Below are 13728 nucleotides of genomic sequence, written 5' to 3'. Positions count from 1 at the left end.
GAGACACCGGTTGAGGAGCCGCCATCCATTGATAATGTCCTCTCAACGCCCTCTTCTATTGCAAAAATGTCCCAGCTGTCCAGACTATCTGGCCTCAAGACGCCGAAGACCGAACCCCGACCTGATCGGGGCGAGATGCATCCCCAACTGCTCCATCAAACCACAGCCAAAGAACCCGATTCTGGCCTCAAGCTGGGATTTGTTGATCCACCTCCACATCCTCCCCATACCGTCGCAAGCGCTCAAAATACCCCTTCGAGAACCCGCACTAGCAATACGAAACTAAGCTCCACAACTTTCGACTTCAACTTTGGTTCCGAGTCGGCCCTGAGCAACGAGGCGCAGAAGATGATGGATTCCGTCCGGGAGGAGACGGCGCGAATCAAGGCCCAGATGCAGGCGGAGAAAGAAGCTCAGAAATACAAAGACTGTGAAGCAGAGGCTATCTTTGATGGCATCAACGCAGCTGGAAGAAAGATTGCGAAGCCCAAGGGCAAGGCAGGCCGGTTCAGCGATATACACATGGCGCAGTTCAAGAAGATGGACTCGATAGCCAACCATCCATCGGCCTTCCGATCGAAGCGACCGGGATTTGCACAACCTACCACTCAGTCGCTTAAGAGAAGTGGTTCAAAGGCTGGTCTCGACGAAGTTGATCGACCCCGAACTGCCGGAAAGGGTACTCCAGGTCGCAAGCCTCCACCATTCCTTGGTCGTCCGACCTCAGTCAGCCCCTTCAAATCTGTTCCGCAACAGCCTGATCGCGCAGAGGAGCCCGCCCAGGTCAAGCGCGCCCGCCACTCTGAGCTTCACGATGTCTCCGCCAGCCGAGCGTCAGAGCGTGCACATACAGCCCGTCCGGTAAACCACCCGACTTCAGTTTCAAGCCACTTGTTGTCCCCTACCAAAGCATCTTTGGCCAGAGCTGCAAACAGTCAAATTCCAGTTGCCTCTCCGAAGAAGACACCTGGGCTCACGCGGACCACTTCGATGAAGTCACTGCGAGCGACACTGGCGGCGCCCAGCGCGAGACCGTCTACATCCCATGGAGCTGCCAGCAATCAGACATCAACCAAGATCCCTCAGTTTCAACTGTCACTTGAACGGCCTCTTCCACCTTTACCGAACGAAATTTGCTCCTCCCCGCAGCTGGCGCTCGAAGAGCCGTCCAAGTCCATCCCTTCTCTTCCCGCTCCAACTAGTAGCTCAAGTTTCGCGTCGAGGCTGCCGAAGCTCTCGGGTCTGAAGTCGATCCTTCGCTCACCTCGGAAGAGTGACAATCCGACGTTGACGAAGAAAGCCTCAGCAACTCCCAAGCGTCCCTCCACCGCTACCGCCACATCAGCCACTGGATCAACCAAGAGAGTCGACTTCACTCCAAGTGTCAAATCTAGGTACGCTGTTAAGCTCGCTGCTGGAAGTCCTAGCCCAGCAAAACTACCACAACAACTCACACCAGGACACGCACTGGCACCGGCTATTCCATACGACGCAGCCGCATACACCATCGACGACGAGGATGGATGGGAAGATGCCGAAGATGCTTCAAGTGAGATCGAGTATCCGGTGCTCTCCGCAACATCATCGAGCCCGGGTGGCCCCGTGAAGGTCGACAAGTCGTTCATCAACAAGGCAAAGGAACATACTCGTCGGGAGTCGAAAGAGTTCAAGTCCATCTTCACGACGCTACATCACCCATCTCGCACGAGCGCTGCCTCGACATTGACGTCCATTGACACCACTGTCCACAAGAACCATTCTCCTGCTCACGCCAACAAAGTCATGAGATCACCCAGCTACATCAACTTCTCCAACCCTTCGCCTTCGACTATCCGTCGCGTCCGCACCTCAGGTGTCACCTCAGTTGTACAACCCTTCGAGGATACAGACGTCAAGACTATGCCCCACGGCCTGCCTGGGAAGAAGCGTCGACGAGCATCAGAAGACCAGGAGGACACAGACGGAGAAAGCGGCAAGGAAAACCGGCGCACCTCGTTCATGCCAAGTGTGCCGGGCGGATGGCGTGACAGCATGCATGATGACGACGAGGAACAAGACGAGGGCGGGAAGCGCGGCGGCAAGCGTTTGCGGACGGCACCCTCGCATGAGAAGATATCCGACGTAGCTGCAGACACGACTAGTCCAGTCAAGAAGCCCCGACAAAGTTCCGCGCGAGAACTTGCCAAGCAAAGTGCAAAGGAGCGCAAAGGCGGTCGACTCATGAGTCTCAGCCGACTCAACTTCCTAAGTCAGCCTAAGCAGAGAGGTTGAGTGGGATGCAAACCGAGACAGAGGTCCACGCGTATTCATCCAACAATGTGTCGTCGAACATTTGCCGCGTTTTGCTTGACGTGTGACGCACTTCAGCGCAAGCAGAGTTGGGACACGATCCTCTGGACACACTTCTGCGTCACTTGAAGTCGCTGTGCAACGCAGTGCAATGCAGCATAGTCTGTGGCAGCTATTACTTTCGGAACGTGTCTTACTTGGCTATGGGCTTTTGAGATCTCATCTACCTGCGCGGTGGATGCAGATCTGGAGTTTCAAATGGTATGAAGGAAAGGGAACTGGGATCAAAGTCCGGATACATCGGTCGATCGGTTGGTCGGTCGACTTCATCACCGCGGTGGTTTTGGACTACAACTTGGGAGTTATGGGAACGGCTCAGTAACTGGTACGGTTACGAATTTCGGAGTTTCATGGGCATGCAATCATGGTTGGATACAGGCATTCAAAAAGGTTCGATCCATGAGCATAGTGCTGTGAGTAGGGCTTGAGGTTCAGACATACACATCTGGATGGCCCCGAGGTTCGGTCTGTCCGTTGCTGTCGAGTCCCATGCTGATGTCGTTGTTTACGTTGATATCGGACCACGGCGTGGCACGTTGGATGTCTCCTGGAAATTCGTTCGGACCCGGCCCGATCACTTGCTACGAGTCAGCGAGCAGGCAGTCGAACCTATGTACTGCGTACAGGACATTACTCTTTCTAGCTTCTATCCTTGCATCCTGTAATGCTGATCCGCTTGACCTGGGCCAGCGCACAAGTCTCGTCCTACGACTGAGCTGGGACTGTAGGTTATCACGAAACTGCGTAATTTAGATGGTCACTCTGGTGGGAGCTTTACTGCAAATCTGACTTTCCAACGTTCGGCAGCCTGGTTAGGCGTGCGAGTCCTCACTTGGGCATGACCTCTTGCATTGGCTCATTGGTTTATTAGTTGACAGTGGCTTTTTTATCCATAGAACGAACCGAGTGCCACGATGAAAACAGCCAACGTTGCATTCGACATTCTGCCAACTGCTGAATGCTTGGGACAGGAGACTAGAAATATCTGAGAAGATAAGAAGTGTAACATTAATCAATACACGGCCTCGAGCAAGTAAATGACGCCGAAGACCAAGAATGCAATAGCGCCGCCCATGGTAACTGTGAATCATTAGTTGCGATCCTGTACAGTACACGCGGGGGGGAAGGATGCCTTACCAGTCCTCAAGCTGACCTTGCCAGCAATAGCTCGTCCGCCTAGCACAGCAGCACCAGTACAGATTCCGTGCCCTACCAGGGCGCCGGCCGTAACCCACCAGTAGTCCTGCCCCGCTGCCATGGCAATAGTCGCAATCTGGGAGCGATCGCCCCATTCACCCAAGAAGGTCATGACGAAAGTCTGCACCCAGGCGGGGCTGAGCAGTAATGAGAACAAGTTGTTGATCCCCGCCATAGCATTCTTTAAGCTCGACGTCCGAGTTGGGCTCGCCTCGCGCGACGAGGAGGGCGACTCGGGTGGTGAAGGAAGTCGTGAGTCGGTGTTCTTCCGCCCCGGAACGCCACGCCCGGCCTCCAGCGCGTAGGGGGATATCGCACTCGACCGTCTTCGATGTCTCGACATTTGTCGGGCATGCTCGTGTTCCTTCTCCTCGAGTTCCATCTCTACTTCTTTCATTTCTTCGCCTACCCCATCGTCGGGAGACATTCCTCGGGCTTCAATGACCATCTTGACACCAAAGACCAGAAAGAGACCCGCGGCTGCGAACTTGGTGAGGGTTTCAGGGATCAAAGTGGGTACAGCGTGCCCGAGGACGGCGGATAGAACAGTCATGGTTATGAGGGCGGAAAAGGCGGCCGTGAACACCACCACTCTAGGGTGGCGCATGGCCATGAGCGCCGCGACCAGGAACGTCTTGTCGCCAATCTCGGAGAAGATGATCATCGTGAAGGAAAGGACCAAGGAATGCATGGGCGAAATGACGGCGGGTTCGTGTTCGAGGGGTTTCTTGGGTGTTTGCGGGCTCTCCGACGAGAGGATGGTGTCTTTCGGTGAGGATGGATTCTCAGGGTGAGGAATATCGTGCGGCTTGGAGGGGAGATCTTCGGGGACCTGGCGACGGTATATCAGCACTTGGTTCTGTTCCTCAAATTGTCCATGTTGCGCTGGCCTCACTGCTAGAGTTTTCTTGGTTTCTTCATCCGTCGAGGCGGGTACTGCTGACCCATTTGGATCTCTCGCTTCGCTATGTGGCACTGGCCTCGCATCCTTGGGAGACTCGGGCCTCTTCTCCGTCACCTTGCCCTCCTTGGACTTCTCGGAGATACCTCCTTCCACACCCCTAGTCCCCTCGACGGGTTTCGAGTTGACGCGATCGTCCATGACGGCATCGTTCGTCTGAGGTAGGTTTCCGCGATCTTTGTACGACTCTTTTACAACAACTTCGTCGTCCCCTGCCTCAGCGCCCTGCTTTTTCCTCGTTCGCTCTGCGCCTGTCTCGACAAAAGGTCCGTCGTGGGGCATGCCATCTTTACCATCCACCGGTGCATGTTCTGTACCAACCGGGGGCCCCTTGAGGGTACTTCCCCCTCCAGACGCGCCAACAGCGCCCCCTAACGCGGGTGGATTGAGAAGATCTGTCGAGGACAGATCACCACCTAAGGCGTTGGTGGTCGCAATAGAAGCGAAGAAGAACAGGAGTAAGTGAGCGCGCCGCCGTCCGACTTTCATGGCTGTGTGATGTCGAGAGTCAAAATGAAGGAGAGGTGGATCCGAGAATCAGCGCAGGTGAGACAGGCGAGAAATCAAGGCAAGATGGCAGCCGCAACCAAGATCTTGGGTACGTGTACGCAAGTGTCACAAAAATTGTAGTATTGAGTCGCGCGGGAGCTGAGAAAGATGGAAGGTGGAACATGTCATGCTCCTTTCCCATGCATCTTGGTCTCATCCCGTCCACTTTTGGAATGGGAATTCTGTCCCTTGATTTTCGGGCATCTCGCCATCCGCCAATCGGAGTTTAGCTGACCAGGGCTATTCTTGGCACTAAGTTTTGCTGGAGGATGAGGCTGAGTTCTTCGACAAAGGGACGCGGACATGTTGACTCTTCCGTACCAAGTTATTGGCCTATAGGGTCTCACCACCAGACCCAGTGCTGCACAGCAGGCGATCCTGTCTCGAGGTGCTCACCATGCATATGATCCCCGGGACAAGTAAGGACAAGGTAAGGCTTAGAACCCTGATCTTCCCTCGTTCTTGCTTTCTAACTGAAATTCCAGAAGCGGAAAGGAGACAGCAAGGAGGGAAAGTCAGGGAAAAAATCGAGGACGGAACACCCGCAGCAGAATGGCGCCACTGGACAAAACCTCGACACGTCCAGACCCTCAGCGGTATTTCAGCCCAGTGGTGGCCGCTCATGGACACTCTCCATCGCGCTTCCCGGCAGCATCATCGCGAACGCAAAATCCCACGAGCAGAAGACCTTTTTAGCTGGTCAGATTGCACGGGCTCTGGCAGTATTCTGCGTTGACGAAGTTGTCGTATTCGACGACGAAGACATGGAAACTCGACAACGACGACCAGCAATCGGCGAGAATGACTACACCGCATATTCGCACCCCGACCACTTCCTTGCTCACCTTCTGTCATACCTTGAGACACCGCCACATCTCCGCAAGACGCTCTTTCCCATGCATCAAAATCTCCGGACGGCAGGCACTCTACCCAGTCTAGATATGCCGCATCACCTACGCGCCAACGAATGGTGCGAGTACCGTGAAGGGATTACTACTGCCTCTCTCGCCGACGGCAGCGGGACGCTGGTTGACGTGGGTCTACCTGGCTACCTGAAACTTCCAGATGCAGATGTTCCGCCCAACACACGAGTGACTGTACATCTCAAGGATGAAGGTTCTAAAGAGGCCGGAGCCGCCTCTCCAGATACTCCGAGACAAGATAGGGGCTATTACTGGGGATTTAATGTACGTCAATGCAACAACCTGACCGATGTATTCACCGAGTGTCCTTTCGACGGTGGCTATGACATCTCATTTGGCACCTCGGAAAGAGGTCGGCCCTTGACAGATGTGTTGGCAGAAAAGTCCCTGGCAGATCCTCGCGGTCTTCAGCATATTCTCGTCGTCTTCGGCGGTGTCGCGGGCTTAGAAACGGCAGCAAAGAACGACGCCAGTTGTCGTCAAATGGGCCTGCTTGGAGAGAAAGTCAAGGAGCTATTTGACGTGTGGGTGAACCTGTTACCTGGCCAGGGTAGTCGCACCATCAGAACAGAGGAAGCTGTGTGGCTGGGCTTGATGGGCTTGAGACCCTTCATAGAGCTGGTCGGAAGGTCTCATGAACTGAACAGTTGATTACCTTCACTGAGGACCAGGCACGCCCCATAAATGAGCTGGATGGAGTCGCGAAATCAGTGAACGAAATCTCGGAGGCCTCAGCATCCATACGTCCCTACCTACCATGTCTGCAAATCGTCCTTCGAGGGACGAGGCTCTGGCGTTTGTTGCAAATATCCACAATGTCGCGCCAACATCACCGCCATATGGCCTCCTATCGTCTTCCGAACTTCGAATTGGACACACATGATCGCCATCTTGCATCGCCATTCTCAGTACCTGGGCATATTTCCTGCCACTACGCATCTGCTGACCGCATTGCTTGTCGCCGTTCTGCTCCGCGGAGGTTGGAGGGACAAGGCTGGAGTAAGTCCCACTTTGGTTTGTCATCGCATTGAACCCTATTCGACCATAAACCGATGCTGCTCGGGTTCGGAACCATGACAATAATCAACCTGGGATGATCAGAAATGAATGTGTCGAGCCGGTGACCGCTTTCCTGAAGCGACGTCGCTTAGTACTCGCCAGCCACATCTAAAACTGTCGCGCAGCCTTCAGCATGTATCATGGATCACCCATAACTGACTACACCCTGACTGCACAGCTCTGCCCATTTCAGACGAGAATTCAACCGTCATGACGACCACTCTAGCAATGCAATCACTCAAGTCAACCTACAAATTCCTGAAGACGCCCATCATAGTCTCAGCGCCCATGCGCGTGTTCGCCGGCCCAGATCTCGCGGTTGCAACTTCTCGCGCTGGTGGTCTAGGCTTCATTGGCCCTGGCGTGAAGCCAGCAGACCTCGGTTCCAAGCTCGAAAGAGCACGGACACTACTCGACCAAGCACCAGTTGATCACGACTCCAAGTCTCCCCAACTGTCATCAAGCCACACTCTTCCAATTGGCGTTGGCTTCCAACTCTTCGATGGCGATCTCCAAGTCGCTGCCACCACAGTCCGAAAGTACAAGCCTGTAGCAGCTTGGCTTTTCGTCCCCAAAAATGGACAATACGAGGTCGACCAGTGGACATTAGGGCTTCGTGAAGCATCGCCGTCGACGAAAATATGGCTGCAAGTGGGCTCTGTGGCCGAAGCTGTGGCTGCTGCCGAAAGCAAACATGCGCCAGATGTTCTGGTTATTCAGGGCATCGACGCCGGCGGGCACGGGCTGAGAAAAGGTGCTGGTATCATATCTCTCTTGCCGGAGGTATGGGATGCATTGAGGAAGATCGGTTCTGATATCCCGCTGTTCGGAGCTGGCGGTATCGCAGATGGCCGAGGCGTGGCTGCCGTGCTAGGCACAGGGGTTGCTGCAGGGGCAGTCATGGGCACACGCTTTCTTGCCAGCAAAGAAGCGGACGTCAAATCCGACTACCAAAACGATGTCCTTCGGGTCGTAGATGGCGGTCAATCCACAATCCGAACAGACCTATTTGACAGATTACAAGAACGCCACGACTGGCCCGATCGATATGATGGACGGGCCATCATCAACGCCAGTGTGAGAGACGATTTGGTGGGGCTGGACTTCCAGGAAAACAAGAAACTATTTCAGTCTCAACAGAAGGATGGCTCGCTTGGCTGGGGCAATGACGGCAGGATGACAGCATATGTCGGGAGTGCGGTGGGCTTGGTGAGAAGCGTTGAGACGGCCCAGGATATCGTCGAAGGAGCCAGAGACGACGCCAAGCAGGCTCTGCGGCAAGCCGTGGCCGAATTCGACAACTGAGCAAACCGCAAGGCTTGACGTTGTTGATATGGGAATCCCCTGATTCTCATCGCGTGAAAGAAAGGAGCAGTAGCCTTCCCATTTTCCGGGCACCTGCATGAATCGAAGTGCGTCACGTCAGCCTCAAGCTACGGTACAGCGGTCTCAGATACATTCTGACTACGATACCACCCGGCTCACGGGTACACCATATTGGGGGCATGTTATTTTCCGTGTCGATGGGAACGACAGCTCTTCTAATTGAGCGGTCAACGTTCGAAGACATCAAGATGAGTGACCGACTCTTGATTCTACGTGCTGCAGCCTCGCAGAGTTCGCGGCAGCAACCCCAATCTTCCAGCAACTCGGACTTGGCCGTCTCTGCCGCCCATGCCCCGCAGACTCCAATTTTGGTTTGAGGAGATCCGAGTGAAGGATAGATACTTGTGTAAAGCCTTTGTCCTCCTCCTTTCCCGGCGTATCAAAGACTACATACCACAGGGATCAAGGCCATACTAGCACGAACCGCAGATCTCAACCTTACTCGCATCCGAAAATATGTCGACCTCGAGCAAAAAGCGCTTCCCTATCCCGCCAGGCGCGACGGCCTCGGTAAAGATAATCGACACAACCTCGCATATTGGCAAGCTTCCAGTCGACTTTGTAAGTTGCCAAGTCCTCCATGCAGAGCATTCAAAGCATACGCTGTCGCGAACGTTCAGCGGCCTTGCCCGTCCTCATGACCTGACAATTTCTCCAGCTTATGGAACCTCCCGTGCCGGGCTTCCAGTACATGCCCGACCTTCCCTCGTGGTCGTTCCTGGTCGAATCCAGCACCACTGGTAAGAAAGCGCTTTTCGATCTGGGTGTCCCGCCGGACTGGGAGACATTCGCGCCCTCTGTCAGCGACCAGTTGAAGACCAGGGGGTGGGAGATCCATGCCGAGAAGCACACGAGTCAGATCCTCGAGGAGAACGGCGTGGATCTGAAAACGATCGGATCCATCATCTGGAGGTGCGTGTCCGTCAAGTTGGCAAAGCTGGTTGGATCTTGCCACCCAATCTTCGACGCATAAAGCTGATGGGATGCCTGATGCGTCAGTCATTGGCATTGGGACCATCTAGGCGATCCATCGACGTTCCCAGCATCGACGCAGGTCGTGGTGGGACCGGGCTTCAAGGAGGCATTCGCGCCCGGCTGGCCCTCCAAGGAGGATTCGCCCGTCCGAGAGAGCGATTTCAAGTGCGTTGCACCTCGATCAAACTATGTTCAGGGCACCTACCTACTAACCACACGTGCATGCACACAGAGACCGAACCCTCCACGAAATCACTTTCACCGAGCCCGAGACGCTGCAGGTCGGCGACTTCCGTGCATTGGACTTTTTCGGCGACGGATCCTTCTACATCCTCGACACGCCCGGCCACGCAGTAGGTCACGTCTGCGGCCTCGCACGCACGACGTCTGATTCCGGCACCGACACGTTCATCCTCATGGGCGGTGATCTGTGCCACCACGGCGGCGAGATTCGACCCTCTGAATATATGCCACTCCCACGGGAGATCTCGCCCCACCCCCTCACGCGAGCGCTGCACCCGCCATGTCCAGGGGCGGCATTCGAAGAGCTCCAGACGTCGAGAAACCGATCACCCACGAAGCCTTTCTTCGATCCCGCGATGGGGCTTGACATTTCCGAGGCGATCCGGTCCATCGAAAAGGCCCAGAAGGCGGACGCGGACGGTAACGTGCTGTTCATTTATGCGCATGACGCCTCGGTGAGGGGTGTGGCAGAATTCTTCCCCAACGAAGCGAACGAGTGGCAGAAGAAAGGGTGGCGGGAGAAGATGTTTTGGGCCTTTTTGGCGGATTTTGAGGAGGTCGCGAAGAGTGTGAGTGGTTAGGGCGAAGGTGGTAGCAGACCGCGCAGGTGCGATTGGAGTTGGAAAGCGCAATGGGTAGGGACGTGCTTGTGAATGTGCCTGTCCTTGTACAAGTCACGGGCGTCCGAATGTCCATTGACGTACTGCGCAGGCACGTAGCGTGGAGGAGGGAAACAGACCTTGGACTACTCGTGAGCAGGAACAACGTGAACGAGCGAGCGTCAAATCTTACGCCTCTACCGCTGGACGTATCTCCGGACTTGTTCAGGACATTCACTTCGGACATATAGTTTCGCTCCCACTTGTCTGAAAACCTCGTAACAGCTTTCTCTCATTCAAGATGACCGCGCGAGCAACAGGTCGTCTGTATGAGGGACGCGGTCTTCATGGTTCCAGCAATCGGGCTCCTTCCTGCTTCTTGCAATAGGCAGTATGTGTTAAGTCCGCCCTGTGGCTACCTACCTAGGTATGTAGCCACAATTGACGGGATCCCCAGGATTGGTGGGCTGAGCGATCCAGGGATGAGCGCAGTGGCACCAGGAGAGCTACATACCTAGAGCCTGGGTGGAGCTCCGAGGCCCCTGTGGTGCCTGAGCCCTTCGATGAGTCATCAATGGCTGCCAAGCCGTGCACCCCCGTGTGGGTATCATTTGGGTGCCATTGTGCGCGTCCCACGTGCCCTCGGTGCCCTCTCACGTGTTTTCCTTAATTAACGGACGGGCCACAAGGAGACAGCGTGTTTGCTCGTACGGAGTAATCAGTGCTCGTTTCCCGCTCTTTCTCGCCAGAGCGATTGCAGGTCAAATGTGGAGTAAGTCAGCGGTCCTGGTCGCATTTGTGCTTGACTCTGGCCTCCTTCGCCGTAAGACAATCTACATATTTAGAGTGATCGGAGCAATCCAGACAACGTCGGCGCAGGCGGATGCAAGACCCGACGTCAAATGTCCGTGAAGGGTCTTCAGCTTGGATTGAGGCCACAAATGCGGGAGGAGAAACCATTGAATTTCGCTTGAGGCGGGACGATAAGTAATTCGAGACAACCCGGTCTGCCATTCTACAAGTGTCAATAATTACCCGACACCCTGCATATTGGTCAAAGGGGCGGCTCGCGCCACCGGCTGAGCATACGGTACACAGGCCCAAAGGAGCAAGGCTACAAAGAGTCCGTCTCCTAGCCTCCTACACGGTAACAGCGCTTTGGTCCCACTGCAGGATTTTCTCGAAAAGGGTACCGGCCACATCTTCGAGGATTGACTTAAAGTCAGTGTGAGCGTCAGGCTGTTCTCCATCACAAACGGTAGTGTAGGGTACCGGTGTAGTGGAGTGGCATGGAATGGAATAAATGAGGTACTGTGTATGCTACACTGTGCACTCCGTGCCGCTGCGTCAGTGAGTGACTACATTGAACACTGTGTAAACCGTGCCAGAGCCAAGCAACATGGGCGCGTCGATCCCGTACGAGCTCCCGCGCGTCTTCCTCTTGGTATGGTGGTACTTTCGTCCCCCTGGTCGCCCGTTACAACGCCCTTTGCAAGGACCTGAGCGCCTCATCCAGGTCTTAGTACAGCTCTCTCCAAGCACGTACCTCTTTCCACCTTGTTCACATACTCCTTACCTAAGCGCCAGTGATGACACGCCACGGCTTGATACAACTGAAGGCAATTCAAACGATACAGGACACTACGGAGCGCTGCTATAGGAGCGGCAGGCAGCGCAAGATCAGCACTTGTAACCATCGCAGTACGAGTACGAGTACAAGCCGACGAAACGCTGCTCACACAAACATCATGGTGCTCTGCAGATGCTCAGGCCCAAGACGGAATCAAGCAATATACTGTCTAGATTGGAGCGCTTGGCACGTATTTCGATTGATCCTGGGTCGAGTGCAGCCGAAAGTCAAGGTTTGCACCGCTGCGAGGCTATTGTGTGAGATATGCGAGAAAACCGGAATGTGCAAGCGAGTCGAAGAACGAACCAGACGGCGTCGCGTCTAAGTGCGTCATAGTACGGAGTAGTTCTTCGTAGTACATTCGTGCTCCGTGCAGCAGATTGAGGTTTAGCGATATTCCACCTCTTTTTAGACGCGTCGGGAACAGCGATCATACCGTGTCCTCACGCAACGAGGGGGTGGCAGCGACAGGATCCCAGATAAGGGCCCCGCCATACTCTATCCGTGCTCATAATTTCCGGCCGCTGGTGCCAAGCTTTTATTTGGCATTCCCCTGAACCACGGCCGCGGCTGCAACGGTCACTAGCGGTCAAGCTTCATTCTCGGCCCACCGCACAAGTGACACAACGGTCTGCTACGCAACTTCAATCTGCCATGTGTTTGACGGCTGCCGCCTTCAGGTCTGCTCAACGACGCCATGGCAAGATTTGCCTCCGGACTCTGTGAGCAGCCTCACGATCTTACTACGGAAGATCTGCGCATATGCATTGTGGCTGACTTTAATTTTACACCCTTGTACGCTGTCCTTCCGCATTCTCCACTCTCAGCCAGCCAGGAGCTCGGGCCCCTGAGCAGCAAGCTGTAGCGCCAGAATCCTCCCTGTCGTCGATGGGCTATGTCTCTGCCTCCCTTGTCCCGTTCCGGCACGCCGTGGCCAACCTAGAACTAATGTGTGAGCATCACATTCGAAACGGGAAGCATCAACTCGCATGGGCTTGAGAGGAGATTGACAATTGAAGCCCGATGCTGCAGATGCTCTCCGCTGCGGGATGAAGATGGCGAAGGCGCTAATCGACCATGGAGATGGTGGAAATGCCGTCCTCAACGACCATCCCCCGAACAGAGTACTTGTATATGGTTTGCGCCGCCGCATGCCAGATGTCGGACTCTCCTTCTGCCATCCACCAACAACGTCCAACTCGTTAGCCATTCTTTCCTTTGGAGGCATCTCGCCAAGATGTTCTTCGTCCGTTCTTTAACCGTTGTGTTCACCGCCGCCTTGTTTCTGTCTACGCAAGCCTGGAAGAATGAAGATGAAGTGGTGACCGTGACCAAGACCAACACCCACTATGTGTGCCCGTGCATCACAGATACACCGTTGACGCCCAGCCCCGACTCACACGAATGGACCGAATGGGAAGGTGATCACAGTGCATCCGGCTCCGGCTGGGTCACCTCTCCTACAGGCAAAGATACCAAGACCCCGAAGGGCCCGACCGGCTCTGGCACCACTTCCCCCACGCCAGGAGACCATCATCACACATGGCCCACGTCCAAGCCCGGCTCCGTGCCGACCTCGAGCGGAACATGGACGACCACCAAGCGGTCTCGGCGTCCTACAAGCGGTACCTCTTCGAGCACGAGTTCTAAGACCAAGAGCACGACTGTGAGTGTTTCGACGACCACCAAAAAGTCGACAAGCTCGGCTTCTACGCCGACCAGCAGCTCGACCAAGACGACTTCCAGTGTTTCAACAACTACGACCAAGTCGACTAGCACTTCAAGCGTTTCGACGACCTCGACCAAGTCGACCAGCACTTCAAGTGTTTCGACGACCTCGACCAAGTCGACCAGCAC

At 55.0% G+C, this 13728-nt stretch overlaps 6 protein-coding genes across 6 annotated transcripts; 5 read left to right on the top strand and 1 right to left on the bottom strand.

The window, feature by feature from the left end:
* Nucleotides 1-66: 66 nt before the first annotated feature.
* Nucleotides 67-2271, top strand: A1O7_00624 (uncharacterized protein; the record flags this gene model as incomplete). The annotated part of the gene is made up of 1 exon (XM_007754665.1): nt 67-2271. One exon carries the CDS (start codon nt 67-69, stop codon nt 2269-2271), a length of 2205 nt encoding a protein of 734 aa, XP_007752855.1.
* Nucleotides 2272-3361: 1090 nt separating this feature from the next.
* Nucleotides 3362-4996, bottom strand: A1O7_00623 (uncharacterized protein; the record flags this gene model as incomplete). The annotated part of the gene is made up of 2 exons (XM_007754664.1): nt 3362-3429; nt 3487-4996. The coding sequence occupies 2 exons, from the start codon at nt 4994-4996 to the stop codon at nt 3362-3364; spliced, it is 1578 nt and encodes a 525-aa protein (XP_007752854.1).
* A 457-nt stretch (nt 4997-5453) lies between these two features.
* A1O7_00622 (uncharacterized protein) lies at nt 5454-6630 on the top strand (the record flags this gene model as incomplete). The annotated part of the gene is made up of 2 exons (XM_007754663.1): nt 5454-5486; nt 5542-6630. 2 exons carry the CDS (start codon nt 5454-5456, stop codon nt 6628-6630), a joined length of 1122 nt encoding a protein of 373 aa, XP_007752853.1.
* Nucleotides 6631-7248: 618 nt separating this feature from the next.
* On the top strand, nt 7249-8343 carry A1O7_00621 (uncharacterized protein; the record flags this gene model as incomplete). Its single annotated transcript, XM_007754662.1, has 1 exon — nt 7249-8343. The coding sequence occupies one exon, from the start codon at nt 7249-7251 to the stop codon at nt 8341-8343; it is 1095 nt and encodes a 364-aa protein (XP_007752852.1).
* A 537-nt stretch (nt 8344-8880) lies between these two features.
* On the top strand, nt 8881-10223 carry A1O7_00620 (uncharacterized protein; the record flags this gene model as incomplete). The annotated part of the gene is made up of 4 exons (XM_007754661.1): nt 8881-8985; nt 9083-9336; nt 9424-9564; nt 9632-10223. The coding sequence occupies 4 exons, from the start codon at nt 8881-8883 to the stop codon at nt 10221-10223; spliced, it is 1092 nt and encodes a 363-aa protein (XP_007752851.1).
* A 2885-nt stretch (nt 10224-13108) lies between these two features.
* On the top strand, nt 13109-13647 carry A1O7_00619 (uncharacterized protein; the record flags this gene model as incomplete). The annotated part of the gene is made up of 2 exons (XM_007754660.1): nt 13109-13537; nt 13594-13647. The coding sequence occupies 2 exons, from the start codon at nt 13109-13111 to the stop codon at nt 13645-13647; spliced, it is 483 nt and encodes a 160-aa protein (XP_007752850.1).
* Between the last annotated feature and the right edge of the window lie 81 nt (nt 13648-13728).

This window comes from Cladophialophora yegresii (genome assembly GCF_000585515.1).
Source record: "Cladophialophora yegresii CBS 114405 chromosome Unknown aczIN-supercont1.1, whole genome shotgun sequence".
NCBI lineage: Eukaryota > Fungi > Ascomycota > Eurotiomycetes > Chaetothyriales > Herpotrichiellaceae > Cladophialophora > Cladophialophora yegresii.
Note: the sequence above shows the minus strand (reverse complement) of the source record. Positions and strands in the feature narration are given on the sequence as shown.